This window comes from Astatotilapia calliptera, chromosome 7 (assembly GCF_900246225.1).
Source record: "Astatotilapia calliptera chromosome 7, fAstCal1.2, whole genome shotgun sequence".
NCBI classification, from domain to species: Eukaryota; Metazoa; Chordata; class Actinopteri; order Cichliformes; family Cichlidae; genus Astatotilapia; species Astatotilapia calliptera.
In genome coordinates this window covers 15,577,198-15,597,860 of record NC_039308.1, presented here as the reverse complement: position 1 = coordinate 15,597,860, position 20,663 = coordinate 15,577,198, and the positions used below count along the sequence as shown (strand labels likewise).

General features: G+C 39.8%; 1 protein-coding gene across 2 annotated transcripts in view; it reads left to right on the top strand.

The window, feature by feature from the left end:
* fibcd1b (fibrinogen C domain containing 1b) overlaps nt 1-19,235 on the top strand; it is a 120,060-nt gene extending 100,825 nt beyond the window's left edge. For both annotated transcript variants that reach the window (XM_026173349.1, XM_026173348.1), the window contains 2 exons: nt 14,245-14,424; nt 17,987-19,235. In XM_026173349.1, the coding sequence (XP_026029134.1) occupies nt 14,245-14,424; nt 17,987-18,252 (446 nt within the window). In that variant the 3' untranslated portion in view covers nt 18,253-19,235. The remainder of the gene's footprint in view (nt 1-14,244; nt 14,425-17,986) is intronic.
* Nucleotides 19,236-20,663: the final 1,428 nt, after the last annotated feature.

The window sequence follows — 20,663 nt, the reverse complement described above, 5'->3', positions numbered from 1 at the left end:
TTTAAGCTCACTTTTAAAGCTCAGAGGAAGGGATTTTTTGGTCTTGCTTAATTTTGAAGTTAACAGTTTCAAACTTTGTAAAGCATAGTTTCAATCTGATTTGATTTTGAAGCTCAACTCACTAATTCCAAACTTCATAAATGTTGTGCTCAGAGCATTAAATGTCATTTCAAGCTGTATAAATTTACAGCTTTTGATTGTTAAACTGTTTTGCTTAATTTACTTTTGAAATACCAAATCAAACCTGATAGCGTAAGTTAAAATCACAAGTTATCCATTTCAAAATTGATGTTACTTTGTGTCAGGGATAATTAAACTGAACATTGTCCAACAATATTGGGTGTCACATATCATTTCCATCACATGCTGTCATGCTCCCACACGATGTCATCTCCATTACAACACAAATTTCGGGGGAAAATGTTCGATAAATAACACAATTGAGAAAATTATATGTTGTAGTTGTGAAACTTTTGCAAGAGGGTATATGCAAACATATATAAATAAACTATAACCATAACTGCGCAATTTTTAGAATATGCTATCAGAAATTATATATTATTTAAATTAATTCATCAAAGGAAGTTTTTCTACACTATGTGGAAAAATGAAACATTAGGTATGTTAATTTCAGCGCCTAATTTCAATGAGTTTCACAATTTTGGACTGCTTGTTAACCTGTATGTGACCTTTTAAACATCCTATTTAGCTTGTTAGAAAATTGCATCTTCCGCTGGAAAACCTTAAAGCATTATTCTTGTGTGAATACTCCGCACCCAGTGGATCTTCATGCCGTCTGTTGCCAGTCCTTCCTGTCAAGCTGGGGCTGCTCTGCTCATTTTGTTTTACCTGAGAGCACCTCTAAATATTAATGTGGTCTTCTCCTAGAATTACATCCTTGAAGGCCTGCCAAATCTCTCAGCATTTGTCTACCTGCCTCTTTTCCTCTCCTCCACCTTCCCTCTGTGTCTCCCTTCACCACTCTTGGCTCAGTCTTTTCCACCCCGAAGGTTAATTTCTGATGATATCAGATGTGATGGGTTGTTGGCTCTCATTCTTCTCTCTCATGATTTTATGACTCTAATCTTGCCACTTGAGCAAAATCCTTTCCTTTATTTTGCCCGGTGGATGGCATTTGGAAGTGTTTAGTTTCACAAAAGCGTGAGGTTGAAAGCAAACCCGAAATCTAATACTGACATCTATGTGAGGTGGATAAATTAATCTTATGTGACGCGAGCCAACATTAAAATCAGCATGACTTCAGAGATTTAAATTTGTTGTATCGCAGCGTTTTACCTGACCTTCTTATCAGTAAAAAAAATGAATCCCGTTTAAGTCGGATAAACAAGCGAGCTGTCTTGGCTGTGGCAGGGACCTCAGCAGCAATTTTGAAGATTTATGTTTGGCACTCTCATGGTTTGGGAAAAATACATCTGAAATGGTCCAAAAGGATAACATTCAGCCTCCTTGCACACTAACGCTGTCCTTGAAATACTCTGTGAAGTGAAGTGCTGTGAGTAAATCAAAGTAAATTAAAAAAATTAAACATCCTGAAAGAGCAAACAACCAAATGAAAACAAATCATTAGGCAAATAAACCAAAATTGTAATGGAATTGAAATTCACAGACAAAAAGGTGGAAATGAATAGAAAAACAAAACACCTTAAATGAAATAAATGAAAGCAATAATGAGCAGAATCACAGGTAGTCATCCTTTGCCTTAAGTGTTAATAAAACAATACATTCAGAAATCAGCAGAGGTTCTGCCACTGTAGTAGCATTTTTTTTTACCTCCTTTCCTTGTTAAGTGTTTAATATGTTATGACAAACCATGTCCTCCACATACAGTACACTTAAAGTGGTGCATGTTTAGTATAAAAAGTTGATGGTACAGAACATTTGGGATTTTACACAATGCATTTTTTTCTAAAAACACAGAGCTAAAATATAATGAGCATCACCCATGGCCGGCCTAACGCTGTGTGCATTCTAATGATGTTAGTTCTTCTGTTACAGTTCAGATCAGTTTGTGTGCCTCAAACCAGAGAACAGTAATCCTAATTAATCATATCCCTGAATAACCCGTTATCTACACTTGTGCCATCAAAGGCACTAATTCCCTACTGAATGGTAGTCAAACCTATGGCACCTTGCTTTCACTGCTAGCTCTGCTGACTTATAGGTGTGCTTGATCTTCAGCTGGATTTTAGTCAGAATGAATTAGTTGGGAAATGGCCTATTAATTTTAAGGTCACTGTCAGACAACTGAGTGTTGTATTTCTTGTCAAAAAAAGGCCACTTTTAATTTCAGCAGTTAGATAAGGAGAAGAAAATGCACGAATAGTCTTTTTTTTTTTGCTGATACTGCAATGAAAATGAAATTGCAAAGTGATATTTGATATCTGATATTCTATTTACATTTAATTAGGATAGGATTAGTTCATATAGGCTTAGTTGGTCAAAAATGTGTTAACAATAGCACCTCTGATATTGAAAGTTACTTCTTTATCCATGTGAATGCTAACATGTGCAATAAGATTACTATCAGTAATCACAGGCACATGTATTATTATAGCAGACATTTTGACATCCTTGTTCTGTCCTCTGTTTGGTCTGCATGAATTATTCTTTGAGCAAGTGCAATGTTTTATGCATCACATATCATATCAGGATCACATGGATCTTAATGGTAAAACACTGTCATGAAGTAAAGGAAATAAGCACAGAGCCAGCCAGTAATGAAGTGAAATAATTATTACCTATCTTAAGATTATAAATCCTTCTGTTTGTGTATCAGACAGTAACAGTATATGAGCTATGTATTCTTAATGCACTGCTGATTGCTACGGTTGCTTGGTTGAACTATAGCGGAGAGGTTATTTGGATAGGAAAACGCCATTAGTTTTAATGTTTTCAAGACTCACTGCCATGACTACATCACAGTACATCATTGTGACCTGCCAATTAGCTTTGCATCTCGCCTGTTACATCAACCTTTGCCTGTCCTCATCTATTTAAAAAAAACATACCCAGTCATTAATAATAGTCATGATGAGAAAATGCATTGGGTGGAGGAAGAGCTTTGCGAAACAGACAGCAGTTTGCATTGGAAGAGCTCCAAATCAAGCTCGCTAGCAGTAGCTGAACCATACAATGCAAACATGCAATTAAACTGTTCAAGCTACATTATAAGCAACATGAGCAGACTCGTAGCAAAGTTAGTGTCTTACTGTGAGCTGTCACTAGCAGCAGCGGCAGGTACTCATTGTTTTTCAGAGATTTCAGCAGAGCTCAAATACAGAAGTGGAGATATTTGCAGTTATGGTGGCTTCATGTACGTAGTAGGAAAGACAACATAAGTAGACATTAACATGATATGAAGGAAATAAACAAAGAGATAAAATCTTTGGAGACAGTAATACATGGCATTATTACGTCTTGGTTTGATTGCTGGGTCGCACTTTGTGTTGGAGTTAGCCCTTCTTCCGGTTGGTTCAAAATGATGCTTTTTGATTGGGAACACATAAAAAGAAGAGCACATTACACATGTTCTGACTTTGCTCCACTGTCTGTGAACTTTAGAGTCCATTTCAAGTTCTTGTATTTGTTTGTAAATCCTTAAATGGTATAGCCCCGCCTTACCTCAGCTGCTTTACCCCTGCACTCCTGTCTGATCTCTCAGATCATCTCACTATTTGCTCCTACATACTCTGCACATTAGACGGTCACCTACGTTGGCCAATTTTAAAAATTGAAATTGTGTTATAGTTGTTTTTGTAGTTTTTTATGATGTTCAATTTTATTCAATTTTGTGTGTAGCACTTGTGCGGCATGGTATGGTAATCATGTAACACCACCTTTGTCATTTTACTGAAAATTACCAATAACATCCCAACATTTTGATATGGTAATTATAACTGAGAGCTACAAGTTGCAGTTCAAACTATTTACTAAAAAGTTAATAAATGATTAAATAACATGAAAAATGGGGAACAGGTTAGATAACTAATTAATCATCTGTTGACTGTCAGTAAATGTTAGAGAAGTAGTTTTTAATACACAGTTAAACATGCTTGACTTTTGTCAAATAATACTAAAATAATAAAAAATAATTATGAACAAATTTGGGGAAAAATATTAATTAATGTTACAGATACATTATTTAAACATGAGGTAAAAGTAAAAAATAATTGGTAGACAGATTCCAGTTTATTAGCATAAAATTAGATTAAATAACAATCTATGCAGTATTTGTTGTGTTGGATCAGAAAACTAGTGTTTCGTTATTTGACGACATGGTAGGTTTTTTTGTGTGTGTTTGTTTGTTTTTCCTGTCTGTTGAACATATAATATTAATCCTGCATGATCATTTGTTTAAACCTTTAAACTTCCTCTGCTTTCTTGCCTGTGTGTTTGTTATATTCGTTATATATACAGTTCCTGTTTTATCACACGTTATACTGAAACTGATAGCAAACCATTCTTAAATAGTTAAATTCTGTATTTGCATTTTGTTTTACTTGTACATCATTGAATACCACTTCAGTGGTATCCCATTAATTTTCCATCATGTGCATGGCAGTAGTACTTGCGATCAAGTTAGTCAGCAACCACTAACACACACCAGAGATTTAAACAAAAAATAAAAAGATGGTAATATCACAACTGGCTTTTATCTGTGCAATTTAGAAAGACCAGCTGATTTATATTATAATATTTTCACATTATGCAACAAGGTCACTTTTAATATTGCTTTTTGAAGCAGATAAAAAAAGACCAATTCCCACTTAAAACTGTTTTACTGCAGTATGAGATGCCCCTGATTGAGAAAGAGAATTTTAAAGTACACATATTTTGCAGCGGATTAGCATTTAATTATACGTTGTATTGGAACACTGCAATAAGACTCTTTTGCTCATCTCTGCCACTCAACAGCTCTGTTGGGCTGCCAGACTAACAGCATTGCCACCCGTCGTGATCCTTCATTCTATAGCTTTGTGTGTCAACTCTGCCTAATTAAATATGACCCTTGACCTTGAAATAGTAAGAAATATCCTCCCAGTTTACAACTTCATTTAGTGATGTCACGCTTCAGTGTCGAGTGTCATGGATTAGCAGTGTAATTCTTTTTTTTTTATGCTGTCATCCTACAAACCATTTATCGATTCTGCAGAGCCACATCTTCACACCTGCAGCCATGCTGAACCACCTCCATCTGCGGGCACCGCGAGACAACTTCCATTAAAGCCGCAGAATTTAATTCAGTGAAAATGCCAGAGGTCTTGAATATGCGGCTCAGTGAGCTTTTGTCTATTCAGAAACCCATAAGACTCAAAGGAAACAATATGTATTAATAATATATTGCAAAATGTATCTATCTTCAAAGATGAAGCAAGTGACTCCTAGCAGCAGTAATGAGGGCGCTGTGGGCAAAGTGAACAAACATTCCCAAGATCATTATTCCCAAGTTAGACTCAGCCTGGGGAACGCTACCGTGTGTTTGTTGCTGAATAAATAGTACTACTGAAGTGTTCGTTCAGCTAAAGAATATTCTGTATTCACTCTCGAAATGCTTTTGAATATTGTTAAATCAGGCTCATGTGCACTTGTTCGATCGGTTAAAAGCAGGGTGTGTGTGTAAGGCTTCTTACCAAGCCTGAAAGATCTAGGACCATGTTAGCCCCCACGTTTCAGACCATATCTCATTTGATCTAGAGGCAGTCGGAACATCCAAAAATATGAGTGTGTAAGGGGAAAAGATTTTCCACTTTCCAGTTCCAGTATAACCAGAGAACATGTATTAATTAGCATACATTTTTAAAGCGTCCACATGCCATCTTCCTGTTTATGATAAATAATATCAAGTTTCTAGAACAACTGACTGATTCGAATTTGCAAGAGGAAAGTTTTCAAACAGGCAAAGCAATGTCAGAGGTGTGACAGTTAATCATAAAATTCTTTTGCTTTTGTGTCCCACCAAATGTCACAGTTGGCTCGGAGGGAGCAGCAAGTCAGAGAGTTCAGCGCACACCTGTCTCTGTTTTTCTCCCTCCACTCCTATCTTTTGATGACAAGGGGAGAACCAACGATAGCAAGCCCTTTGTATTCCCTAAGAGGAGACGACAGCAAGCTTTTTCACTAGACGCGTGTTCGCAAACCCTTCAACCAGCCTAGCCTCTGATGGCAAAGGGCAGAAGAACTGTCCTTGTGGCTATGGAAATAACCGCTCCTCTTCGAGCGTCCGCTCCCACCCCCAACATCCACAATCTCTGTAGAATAAAACTGCTTGACAGGAAGAATAAGGAAAAGACAGCGATGGAGTAAAAGAAAGACAACATGAGGGAGGGGTTGAGTTATCGTGGGAGGGTTAGAGGAGGAGGAGGAGGAGGAGATGGAAGAGTGCTGCTCCTTTTCTCCTTTTTCTACTGAAACAGTCTCAGGAGCTGCCCCCCAGCAACAGAGGGAGAAAAGCATGATGAATAATTAACTTCGAGAAATGTCACAAACGGCAGAGAGAAGTGTAATCATTCCTCTGTTGGGTTTAGAGATCTGGGGGTTTTTTTAAATTCTTTTTCTTTTATGCCCCGTAGAGCTGCGTGCACGGCACTGAGACTCTGAGAGCAGGACTTTAACCCTAAAAGCATCAAATACATTCCCCTACACATTTTTCAAATAAAAGGAAATAAATCATTAATATTTAGCCCTTTTAGCAAGTATCACAAAGGCATCTCACAGAGGTCTTCTGCATTTTTAATCAAACCATTGATGTCAGTCTCATTAGCTCTAAAATCACATTTAGGGAGCGAGAGCCTCTGATGGTAATGGTTTAATCAATGTCAGGAAGGCTTGAGCTTTGCTTCCTTTTAGTTTGGGAGAAGCGGAACATGCCCTCTCAGAATGAATAAAAGATTTAAAAAAAAGACAAATTATTGTCTTCATGTTCTAAACAAGCTAAATTTGTCCTATATCCCAGAAACCTGTTGTGAAAATGAGTTATAGATTACCATGACCTAGTTTAATGAGGTATTGCGGGTTATATATATCATTTCTATTGTCATTTTCATACATTTATCGCCAAAGAGGATCGATAGCTGGCTTCCATATTTGTGTGTTTTAAGTTTAACGTTGGTCTGCTTTTCATATATTTAGCAGAGAAGACTCTTTCTCTTCTGTTTACCTGATGTGCAGTCAGCTGGATGAAGATGTTTAAGGCGCAGAACTTTTTAGCTTTGCAACTTTGTTGGTAAAGACATTGTGAAAAAGAAATAAGGACATCGATAATTGAAAAGCAAAGAATGCTTATAGATTGTTCTTCCATCATTGTGCAATCAGGCACACTCTAAATGAGATTCCCTGTCAGTAAACACATTGATTGTTCAAAATAAGAGGATTTTGCCAGTGTTATTTGTCCTCTTTTCATTACACAGAGTAATTATCCCTATACGGGTAGTTTTGTATAATGTAGAGATCCATCTTATGAAGAAAGGTTAAGGAACATTGCTACTCATTTATATTGTGTTTGAAGCGCTGGATAGCATTAGTAGGAGGGGGTAGATTACCTCACCAGGACATTTTTCTAGCATCATAGAAGCTGGTATCGATGTCCTTGCTTTGTTGGTGATGGCGATACTTTCAGTAAGCTCACATTCATTTCTGATATGCAGGAATGTTTGATTTAAACATTTATAGTAAAAGGAATCAAAACTTGATGTTATCCAAGGTGGCCTTGAAAGGGCTGTAACTTTTGAAAACACCAGCAAATAGGAAAAATGCTGCAAAAGTTCACAAAAAAAAAAACAAATCACAAAACACTGTATTTGTGGTTTTTTGGGGGGGAAAGACAATAACGTGTCTCACAACCGTGACAAGCTAATAGTAAACGCCTAATAGCAAATATGTGTCTACAGTAATAAATAAATCGTGATTAAAACACACATTACCTTGCTTCTTTTTCTGTCTCACAACAGCAAAGAATCCTCTGCTTCTTTTAAACGTGTCTTGGTGCTTAAATCCTTTTCATGCGTTGTTTCTCTCATTTCTACAGCTGTTCCGTCACATTAATGTCTCCCCAAAAACACTTCCATTGTGTCCATTGGTCTTTTTTCTACTTCTGATGTCTCTTAAAGTTTTGTTGTTGTTTTTTTTTGTTGTTGTTGTTTTTTTTTGGGGGGGGGGGTTGTGTCTTTTACTGTTTCTGTTGTCTTTCATTAAACTTCCTGTTTGCTTTTCCAGCATCTTTCTGTTTGCTGCTTTTTTCTTAAGTTGCAGTGCATCTCACCTCTCAGGGACAACGTAGTACAGGAGCTTTCTATGAAACCTCACTAACAGGACTAACCAGTCTACCCTACCTTGTTATTGGTGTTTGAAGTAGGAGAAAGTTCCACATTGGACTTATAGTATAACTAGTGTAATTTCTTTTTCATGACTACATCATCCAGTTTGTCTAATGTTTTCTGACGTACCAGAACATTTTTGAATTTCTTTTCCCAGCCAACTCTGTTCAGTAGCGCAAAACCAAGAGTGTACTAACAGACAGCTTGTGTTCTGTTGGTAATTTGAAATGTTTTATATTTAAATAGAATAGTTGTCAGTCTGTCAGTCCACCACTTTAGTCCAAACTGAAATCTCTCAGCAACTATCAGATGGGTAGCCATGAAATTGGTACACATTTCAATAATGCCCAGAGGCTGAACCCTACTGAATCTTGATCTCCTACGTTCTTCTAGAACTGCTATCATATCTGTCCAGTACTCTGTTTTGTGACCAATTAGGACAAAGATACAACTTCCCTCACACCCTCGGGTGACAGCTGTACATCCACAGACAGTATGGCTGCGTGACATAGAAACATATAACTGCTGATTAGTGATACCTGAGTGACTTGGGTTAGGTGCCCAGCAGGCAGCCTGTCACTCAAAGTGACCGCATCTCTAATAATGCAAAACTTTAAGACTTAAAATTTGGGGTTTTGGAGGGGTGTAGCCTATCCCAACTGTCATAGGGCAAAAAGAGGAATACATTCTGGATGGGTGAGAGAAAACCATTCACGCTCTCATTCATTCTCATATCCACACCTAGATTTACCATTTAATCTAACAGATATGTGGGAGAAAGCCAGAATCCCTGGAGAAAACCCACACAGCGAAAACATGCAAAATCCACAGAGAAAGGAGCTTAGCCTGCATGTGCATTTAAAACTAGGACACTCTTGCTGTGCAGCAACCGCTATAGCTGCAAACAGATGAGCTCGGAAGCATCATCCTTTGTGGAGGTGACTTTAGCAGAAAATGTTTGTACTATGTTAACATGTGAGTCTACGGAAGAGCAGGTCGCCTATGGTCAGTCGAGCAACTGCAGTTTTTTGGCATTAGCTTCATTTTTCAGCCTCACAGGCTTCCACAATGTAGCACTACCAACCTTGACCTCACCGATCTCATTCTGCTTCTATACAAGAAAAGCAATTCAAATCTAAATATTTTACTGGCTCTGAAATAAAATCATATTGTATCTTTTCTCTTTTTTTGGCATTGTTATAGAAAACCACATTTATTTTCAGCTATTTGTACTGAAGATCTAATTATTGCATTTCCCATGTATATATACATGGGTTTAGTCTCTGGTCAGTTGTAACATTTTAATATTAACGGGCTGCAGAAAGGATACAGTACATCAAAATAGATAATGATATGCCACTATAGCTAGAACAAAGGGAACAAAGAAAGCATGCCCTAATTGCTCGTGTGAAGCGCGCAGGAGGACAGGAGGACAAGTTTTCTGACTGCCTCCTTTGCTTCTCTTAAATGGCAAATCAGCGAGAAGAGAGAGAATCACTGCCCCAGCAGAGCAATCAGCATGTTAATACTGAAGCAAAACACCTCAAAATCCTCCCATGTACCAGAATCCATTTTTAAATAACCTAACAATAACATTTAATTAACAGAGAGAGTTACACCTGAGCATTTAGATTTTAACCAAAGAAGTCTCTGTTGTTATTTCACTTGTCTTCCTCTTTAATTATTCTGAATTGGAGTCTTGCTGAGATTCTCTGGGGCTTTAATTAGGGACTGAATTAAAGTTATGTAAATACAGTTGGAAGCCGTAGAGTCTTTAAATAGAGTTGTGTTGCATCTGGCATTCCCCCCACCCGAAAGAGAAAACATCCTAAGTCTTTCTTTTGAAGTTTGTCAAATCACTCTGGGGTACTTTTCCCTTAGGTGTTTGTGTGGATTGATACTTTTTCTCAAAGGGTTATGACACAAAAAATATTTCTGTGAATGTGCCGGGTTTTTCTGTCTGAAGGCATGTAGAAAACAATTAATGTGTGTCGCGTTCTCGCTGTGTTTTTACTGCTGTGTAATCCCGAGCATTTGTATACTCGTATAAAACTTTTAACTATTCACTGGAAACCCGCACGCATGATGTTACCTGCCTATGACTGTATTAATAACTGATTCTCCAGCTCCAATTTGCTGATCTACTGTGAAAATGAAAAGAACGGGATCAACCTCCCATTGGGCTAGATTAAATCCAAACTAAGTGCCTGGGCCCAGACTGCGAGCTTCTGTCTCTGAATAATAATGGGTTCTTTCAGCTGTGTTTGTCATCAAATTAGCCCTCTACTTCAGTCGAGGCACTCTCAGAGAGCAATTCTCGACAGCGATGGAATTCAAATTAGGCCGAGTCAGTTTGAGGTTTGTAAGCTTTAAAAAGGAGAATGAGTTTCATTTGTGGAGGTGATGATTGCCGTAGGAGGTAAAATGACAGTGTTTAGGTTCATAAAAACAAAAAAAAAAAACATCTTCCTTCCTCTGGTGAAGTACCTTTAATGGTGATTTTGAGTCATGTTACGGGACAGACAGTAAAACAAACCCTAAACCAGAAATTGTAGCCTGCAGCATGCTCCACATGCGCTAAATCCAACTCTTATTCCAAACCATAAAGCCTTTGAAGCTCTTCCATCGGTGCATGCACTCATTTCAATTTTTTTTCCTCTCTCTTTTTATTCTCTCACATAAACACTAACAGTACAGAGTGCACTTATAAGCATAGCGGAGGATGTTTTACAAACTCTTGAGGCAAAGTTCACTTTTGTTTGTCTTCCTGCCTTGTATTTGGTATTAAGAGGACCTAGACAGAGTTCTTCCTGCTTCTCTGTGCCTGACACTGTGTAACTTGTAGCTTTGATCAGCTCAGGAGAGGAAAACCTGCACTGGGAAGCGCCATCACTACAACGCAGCAGGGAGGACACGTAGAGCAGGAGGGGGCAAGGAAGAAGGGAGGGCAACCCTGTTTTCCCTCTGGCACTTTCTGTCTTGCATACGTTCGTTTAAGGGTTTAGCGATAATTAAAAGATCCATCCGGGGGATCGAGAGAACGATGACAGGCATGAATCTAAAACAGCTGAAAGGGTTGAACATGGTCTGTGAGTTTATAAAGAGGTCTTTGGAATATGTCTTGGATATGAAAGCAATACACAAACTTAGAACATATTGACAACTTAAGATTTTCTTGAAACTGAAAATGCTTTTTGGATGCTATTTTTAATTTGCAAAGAATTTCCAATCTAGTACATTTCTTCCTTTTGGTTCTGAGCCTTAATGAGCTGGGACTTCACACGTCAGTAAAATCAGACTTAATCTGCGCCTCATGCCCAGTTACACGTATTGATCTGATTCTTGCTTTAGATAAAATTGTGTTCATAATAGCAGCTTATTTTTTGTTAATACCTCCCTCACTTTCTTTTTTGAATATCACAGATCTGATAAGAATTGAAATGATTGCGTCCCTGACATCTGAGAGTTTAAATAGTGTTTTATTAGTGCATTTGGAACAAATGTAAAGCAAATTACAGTCATGTGAAAAGGACTCTATGCTGGCCTGTGAAAATGTAATTACACCCCATGATTTAACAGCTTCTAGAACTGCATTTGGTGACGACACCTTGACATTCATTTACTGTATGACTCTATCAGTCTCTCGTTGTGGAGGAATTTTGTATCACTCTGCTTCACATCATTTCAGTCCACTGAGGTTTGCTGCTGGTTTGGTTTGAGATCTGGACTTTGACTGGGTCATTGTGACACCTTGATTCCTTTCTTTTGTAGATTTGCTGTTGTGCTTGGGATAATTGTCCTGTTGCATGACCTAATTTGCCACAGTGTGAGTCTTGACTCACATGTGAGTCTCGAATACCTCACTGACTGCAGACTGTCCAGGTCAAGTGGCAGCGAAAAAACCCCAAATCAGCACCCTTCCATCACCATGCTTGACAGTTAGGCTACGTTCACACTGCAGGCGAAAGCGCATCAAATTTTTTGACCCTATGCGACCCATATCCGATCATGGTATGACAGTGTGAACGGCACAAATCCGATATTTTCAAATCCGATCTGGGTCACTTTCGTATTTGGTACTGAATCCGATACATATCCGTTGTTTCAGAAAGCGACTGCTGTGTGAACGGTCATGTTGCATTAAATCCATCTTTTACGTCACTGACACAAGACAGACGCTAATTATCAGCGCCGGAGAAGCGCCAGATAGGACATTGCGAACGCTTCCTGGCCATCCGGTGAACCTGCTGGGAAGACAACGTTGGAGAAATGTTAACGTTTTATTTGTACTGCATAATCTGCAGATTCTGACAGAAATCTGCAACTATCCTTTGAAGCACCGCTCCTCTCTAAAACAGCAATAAGGATCATTAGTAGGTTATTTACATCATTATGTAATAACTTAAAGCAAAAATTGGGAAACGTGAAGTCCGAAGTCTTTATATTAAGGGCCATCAGTCAAACGATATTGTTTGCTCTGGATCTAAACAGAGCGCGTTGTGTGTGACATCTTCTTTTGTGCATGCGGGCCGCTTTGAGCGTTCACACTGGAGCGCGTTTGCTGTCGCATTTTATTTGTAGCGTGAACGAGCAGACAAAAAGATCGGATTTGATCAAAATATCGGAATTGAGCATTAAGACCTGCAGTGTGAACGTAGCCTTATTATGAGGTGTTTGTGCTGATGTGTTGTGTTTGGTTTTTGCCAAACTGGGAGCTGTGTATCATGACCAGACCACAGACCTCTCCACTTTGGCCCGTCCAAAGGAAAAGTCTTGCTGAGCCTTGGTTGTTCAGTCTTCATATAATTGTCCTGACATGAACTTTAACATTTAAAATGTCAACTGAGGCCTGTAGAGTCTGCAATGTAGCTTAATGATTTTTTCCAGTTTCTCTGGGACAGTCAGTCCTTGGAAGATTGGCAGCATCAACACATACGTGAATGCTACAGATCAATTAATCAAGTGCACTTGAGTATCAGCACTTGATTAACTGATCTTGATTAATTCCTATGATAGCAGTAAAGGTGTGCTTAGTTTTTCTCACAGCATCTTGTGAAAAAGTACTTCTAAAAACAACTGTGGGTGAGCCCAGGATTTACAAATCTGTATTTTTCTATCATCCAGGGAGCAGCGATGTTGTGAAATTTGCATTTAATAATGCATCCTTTGATGATGAAATGATAGGTTTATGGCTGAGTATGCTTGTTGTCCAAGACAGCAAGGGGAAATAATCTAGAAATTGACTTACGGGACATTGGTACCCTCTTCTTTTGAAGAAAGACGATCTTCTCCTCTTAAAGTAAGACACTGTCCCGGATAAGGCTGCCCAGCCTTGCAAGCACATGATAAAATACAAAACGCAGCCTGTCTGCTTTGAGAAATCCAGGACATCGCCACCTTATCTGGGAGCCTTCAAAATAATGTCAACTGGTAATCAATAGACTTTGGTGATTCAAATGGCTTAAAACCCATACTGAAAAGTCAACATGCTAAACATAAACACGGTTCTTATAAATAAACCAATATTATCTTGTGATACACGAACATGATTAATACAATTTTGAACTACACTTGAAGCGGGGTCAGTGTCTGGTGCCATTCATTCAAGAGGAGAAACGCTGATGGATTCAATAGATTCAGCTGGGTTCTCTAACCTCCAAGCATTCAGCAGTGTGAGCAGTCCACACCCACACACACTTTGAAAAGAAACTCTAATCTTGTTTTGGAAAGAAACCCTACACATGCAGGGAGAGACTCTAAATGGGACAAAAACCATGTTACAGCTTATTTCCAGAAAATGTATGGCATTGAGAGGCTGCTGAAATAGCTTTATATTGCTTGCTGAGAATAACGGCAGTACTTGGTAATGGATTATTTTGGTCTGTGTCTCGCTCTTTTTTTCTCCCTGCAGGGCTAAAGCAGATCCATGCCCTGTCCATCCAGGGGAACTATGAGCTACGTATCGACCTGGAGGACTTTGAAAATAACACAGCGTACGCCCAGTACGGCACCTTCGGAGTGGGCCTCTTCTCGGTGGACGCCGATGATGACGGATACCCTTTGACTGTGGGAGACTATTCAGGCAATGCAGGTATGTGCTGTGTACTCAGTGAACTCATTAAGGCTTTTCTTGGAAGACATACTGTGCACTCTGATTAGTATACACCATATTTGTTTTGCACATATTATTTTTTTCCCCTTCGTTCAACCTAATGGCAAACACAGCAGTGTGCGAAAGTCCAGCCAACGCCCCTCGTATTCTGCATTCCAGCAAATATAACTGTGCATTATTTTTGCAGTGCAGTAGACGTGTCCACTTGTTAAGCTTTGCAGAGAGTGCTCAGAGTGAGGGACTGCTAGTGTCTGTTTCTCTGCTCACTCATCATGAGATTCAAGCCAGCTACCTGTCACCTTGATTAAATTACTGCCAATTAATTGCCGTGCTTGACCTGCAGCATAAACAAAAAAGCTGCCATTGAAATGAAGAAGCAATTTAAAGAAGCTTTGGGGAGCAGTGCTTTGAGAACAGACAGAGAGAGAATGGGGACAGATATGAGAGCGGGGAGGAGAGTAGTCGATAAGAAGGAGGGCGACTGGAGGAAACTGGGATGGGAGAACTAGGGGGACAGGTGTGGGAGAAAAAGAGGTAAATAAAAATGAGGATAGAGATATTTAAGGGACAGAGAAGGCAATGAAGCGAAGGAGGAAGAGAAAAATGGGTTGTATGTATGATGGGGATGGGGGGGTGTTCCTCCAGCTATGGCTCTGCTAAAATTCCTGTAAAACTCCAGGCCTGTCCTCTTCAAAGCCTGACCTTGAACTCGTTTGCCTGCTGGACATTTGAATCCAGTCAAATTATGGCTACTCCAACTCTCTCGGGATAGTCACACTCTCACGTCAGCTTCCCCCACAGCAGCTCTACTGTTATTATTAGTAGTATTTTCCATAGCTCTGGCTGCTTTTGATCAGCAGACAGGTGCTCGTTTCTACTGGGAGCAGCTGGATCTTAATGGGCATCAGAGGAGGCTGCCGGCCCCCAAGCCACCCAAGTGGCATCCTCTGCCTTGTAAATGAGCCTGTTTTTGCGCCCCTCCCCCACCCTTCCCCTTTTCTTCCTAGCTCTGGACATCATTGTACTGTTGACACCAGTAAGCATTTTTTTCCCTTGTTCTACTCCCCCACTATCTAATTTCTCCTAACATCAAGCGGCACACAACGTGAATATCAGACATGCCTGTCAAATTATTTTTCCTACCGAGCGGTTACCATAGTAATGCCAAATAGCAAGTGGAGCAGGGCAAAGTGAGAGGGTAAGAAGCTGTGCGGCCACATCCTGGGCAATTAAGGGCTGTTTGATGCCCTGACGAGCTGTTAGGCTTCACCTGATGACTGGTGAGCACTCTTTCATTCTGCTCACCACTTTATCCCTCTATCCATTTCTAGTCACAGTGTGAAGCCTGCTTTTTTTCCAAAAAAAAAAAAAATTTGAAGGGGCAAAGAGTGGAGGAAATGTATGGGGAGTTTATTGAACATTATGAGCTCTTTCAACATCCATTTGCAGGAAACTTTTGGTCTACCGCAGCATCTGCAAGGGCGTTACTTTCATTTTCCTGGTGAATTTACAGCAGCGGCTCGCAAAACAGTTGTCAGTGTGAGAGGATTTGCCAGTAATAAATCTTTAAATAGTCAGAGCAATATTTTCAGCTGTGTGGATCAGATTGACCTTTCAGACCACTATTAGGTCCACTTAGGTGATGCAACTTGGCTGCGCCACATCCCTGCAGTGGTCTTTCATCACTGCCATAATCACAATGAGAGGTTATGGGAAAGAATGCCCTCTTATAGAATAAGTACGCTTTTAAAGCTCTTTGAAGCTGTTACAAAAGTTACATTATTATACTAAATTTCTTAAAGTGGACAAAATACCCTGACTTAGCAAAAGACTGAGGGGCAAGATGTAGGGGTAAACACACACCACATAAACAAACACAAAGACATAACCGGAATGAGGGCACAGAGGGCAAGGGGATGTGAAAACACTCAGACCTCGAGGGAGGGAAGAACAATATGGCCGTACCTAAAACCATGACATCAACATATGTGAGACAGACCATTTAGTATGTCTCATGTATCATCTGAAAGATTTGTATCCATTAACAACCTAATGAAATAATGAAATCATTTGGGGAGTGTTATTAAAAGGTCGCCACAGAACCTTTGAGTAACTGCCTACAAAGCCGTCTGACCTACTGCTTCAGCTAATGACAAGAAATACTCAGGAGGACACTGGAGCTGTATTTTTATTCCTTTATCTCTTTCTCTCTACAAAACAAAAAAAAGAATAATTGGAAAGTTATGAGGTCTTTTGAAGTTAATCGCTTGTGTATATGTCTAATTACAGGTTTCTAAACCAAGAATGTTCTGATGAAAGATGTAAAGGAGATAGCTATTATTTCAGTAACACTTAATAATATATACTTTACTAAGAGAGTAAATCCCGATGGAATTCAATGGAATTTCACTTTCATTTATTTGAACAAAAATGCAATTATATTTACCTACAAACACAAACAAGTTCGGTTTTTGCAGGAAACAAAGACATAATTGTAATGTAAGTAAATTTAAGTACTATGTGGGTAATTTTGAGTTGATTTCACTTCTATGGTCATTTAGCAATGAAATCAGATTAATTATGTCACATCATAAATATGGTATACTTTTTGGGCCACGGGCCATAATATGGAGGGTTTTTTTTATTAAGAATTAATTAAGAAAAAACAGGTCCCATTAAAATATGGGGTCTCGTGACATAATGATGGGGAGAAACCCTTTTTTAACAATGACTGTTCAAACATCCTCGTGTCCTGTAAAATATCTGATAGTTAGGCAAAGTTTTGCCACCACATAATACAGTCCGTGTTCCAAAAGGTACAGTGTGCTTACAATGTACGATGGAAAAAGTGGCTGTGGGGGTGGCTGTAGCTCAGGCGGTAGAGCAGGATCAGTCATCTACTGATTGGAAGGTTGGTGGTTTGATTCCCGGCTTCCCCTCGTCTGCATGCCAAATATCCTTGGACAAGATACTAACCCCAAGTTGCTCTCTGATGCATCCATCGGAGTGTGAATGTTAGTTAGAAAGCACTAAGAAAATTGTGCTTGTGCTTATGGGTGAATGCACTAGTTGTGTGAAGCGCTTTAAGTGCTCAGAAGAGTAGAAAAGCGTTAGATGAGAACCAGTCCATTTACCCAAAATGTTCTTTGTTTTTCCCACAAAATTACCAAGAAATGATGCAGTACGGAAAATGTTCTAACTGTGCGATTTGGATCGCGTTTCTTGTAAAATACCCAGAACTTAAATTTACTTACAGTCTAATTGTTCCTCTGTTCCTTCTAAAAACCTGATTTGTCACCGCATTATTCTAGTATTTCTACTTTTAAGTATTTGTAGGCAAGTATAATTAAACTGTAATTTAGTTTAAAAGGCAGTTTAAATTTCATTTAATTACAGTTGAATTACACTCTTAGATGCAGAACATATTTTTATGAAGTTACAGATTCATCTATGTTGTTTTATTCATTAACTTCAGTTATACGACTATTTTGTGTGTACTGACACATTCAAATTTAATTGCCGTTCTTTTCTTTTTTTTTAGGTGATTCTCTGTTGAAGCACAATGGAATGAAGTTCACCACCAAAGACAAAGATAACGACCACTCGGAGAATAACTGCGCCTCCTTCTACCATGGCGCGTGGTGGTACCGAAACTGCCACACCTCCAACCTTAACGGCCAGTACCTGCGCGGTCAGCACACCTCCTATGCCGATGGCATTGAGTGGTCCTCCTGGACTGGCTGGCAGTACTCCCTCAAATTCTCCGAGATTAAGATACGCCCGACCCGCGACCCAGAGAATAAATGAAACTGACACGAGAAGGAAAAAAAAAAAGAAGAAGAAAATTTTCAAACATTATAAACCACAGTTTCTGACAGCTTGATGGAGTTACTTGTCTCGATATTGTTTATTCACTAAAACGTGCATCTTTGACTTTAGTTGACTCTGCTGTTTTCTCGTGATGTCTCTCTTCCATTTTTTTGCTCCTCTTCCTCGCTCACTCAGCTACTAGTCACCCTGGCTACCTTAATCCTTCCCGTGGTCCCATTCTTTGAGAAATTAAATAACCCGGACGCTCTTATTTTTGAACGTTTAGTTCACAAAAACAGCTTACCAGAGCCCTGAACCAACAACAGTCCACTGCTCCGGGTCTGTCAATGTGGTCCAGCCCCCCTCTGAAGTAAAATGGGTCCCATGACATCAACCTGACCTAACCTGTGCTGACATGGCACTCAGTTCCACTGCCCACTCCTGTAAAATATGTGAAGACAACCCCCGTTCACAAAACATGAAGACAGAATATGGAAATTATTCAACCCCGCAAACCCCACCCCCACCCTCTGCAAAGAAACTCTCAAGTTTTACCAGGGAGAAGGGGACAGGGCAGTGGTGCACTACGTCACATTTACATCTTTGATCTGTCCGAATGAGCCCCGGCAGGGAAAGTGGCGAGAAGTATGGGCGCTCCGATAATGAGAGCGAGACGGAGAAAATGAGGAAACAATTTGACAGGAGCTAAATTGGTGGAAGGAATGGGGGGGGCAGAGTGAATCAAACTGGGGAGATGAAGTAGGTGAAGAAGAAGAGGTGCAAGAAAAGGATGGGGGGGAAAAGAAGAGACAGTGGAGGATGTCATTCATCTGACTTGGACCATTAGGGAGCATATTGGGCACTTTGTCTGATCTGCCTGCCAGCTGAGTACTGGCCAACTGATGCAGCACTCACAGATGGTAACCCAGCACTTTGTGTGTGTGTGTGTGTGTGTGCGTGCGTGTAAGAGAGAGAGAGAGAATGTGTGTGTGCCTGAGACAGAGAGAGACAGACAGACAGAGTTCTCTAACACTATCAATTTCCTGTCACGGGTTCAGTAGAGCATCTCGATTGACTACAATGTTTAGCACAGAAAGACTAAGCATGATGCACGGCTGGCTTACCTGCACTCTGTCCAACTAAGTAGCTGAAATACGCCTGCAAGGGATGTAACGAATTAAAGCAGGAAAAGACAACAACTTAGAAGAAACTGATGGAGCCACTGAAAGAGACCCGAGGAAACTTCACGCCCCCCTTTCTTGTTTGTCCTCTCTTTTGTACGTTTTTTTTCCTCTCTCTGTTGTTTCCAGATGATTATTGTGGAATCGGTTTGTGCGATACGGTTTTATCTTGTCATGCAAACGGAGCGAAAGATGCTATAAAATAAGATTTGACGCTCTCAACCGCCGTCTTTTTTCTTCAGAGTCATGGCAACATCCAAACTGCCTACAGAAAACAAAGCAAAAAAAGAAAAAAAGATGAAGTCAGTTTAAAAGAAAAAGGAAAGAAAAAATTCACAGCACATGGGCGGAAAACAGTGCAATCCCGATTTTTTTTCCCGTCTCTTTTTTAAAGTCGGTGAATCAACTTTTTTTTGGATGTAATAAAAGCTTTAAAATATCTGTAGATTTTATTGTACAGTGTGTATGACTTTTAGAGCATGAGAATCTGTTTCTTACTATGCTACAACACAAAGAGAACTCAAGCACATAGACTTTACAAAATCCACTGGTTCAAAAAAAGAAGAAGAAAATGCAACATGTGGAGCAAAATAACTTTCCCCCCCTTCTTATAAAATGAGCAAAAGGTGGGGAGTGGCGCTCCTTAGGCCAGATCCAAGTGAAGAAGAGTAACATGATTATCCCTTAAGCACATGCCCGCTCTAATCTGCAGCACAAATTTCAGTCTTTATGTCAAAGGCACAATGATAAGAGTTTTTTGAACCTCCTCAGGCACAATAGCTGCCTTGCTGGACATTTGCGACCTTTGTGATTACTTGGCTTTGGAGAGTCACTTGGAAGCAGTTTTGAATCCGTGCTAAAGGGTGTCGCTCCAGCTGACAGTGAGTTAACGTGTAGCACCGAGCAATGTTGCACTTAATACCTCTGACACTGGAACAGCTGTGAGTTTTTCTGTCATCCCCGGTGCTTTGATGAAGGATCCCGTTTCTGTGTGTGTTTCTGCTAGCGCCTCGGCTGTGCACACGCGGTATATGTCACGTCGTGGTGGTGGACTCCTGCCACATCTTTTCATCGAAGAAGCGCCGAAGACACGTTACACATGCCTGCAGATGTTATTGTGGCACAGAGTGTGCGGTGCGCTATTGTCAATTCCGAGACAAGCTGGAACTGTGCGGAGTCGCTCGAGGAGAGGGAATTGGACCGCTCGTTGAGTATGTGTGCGAATCG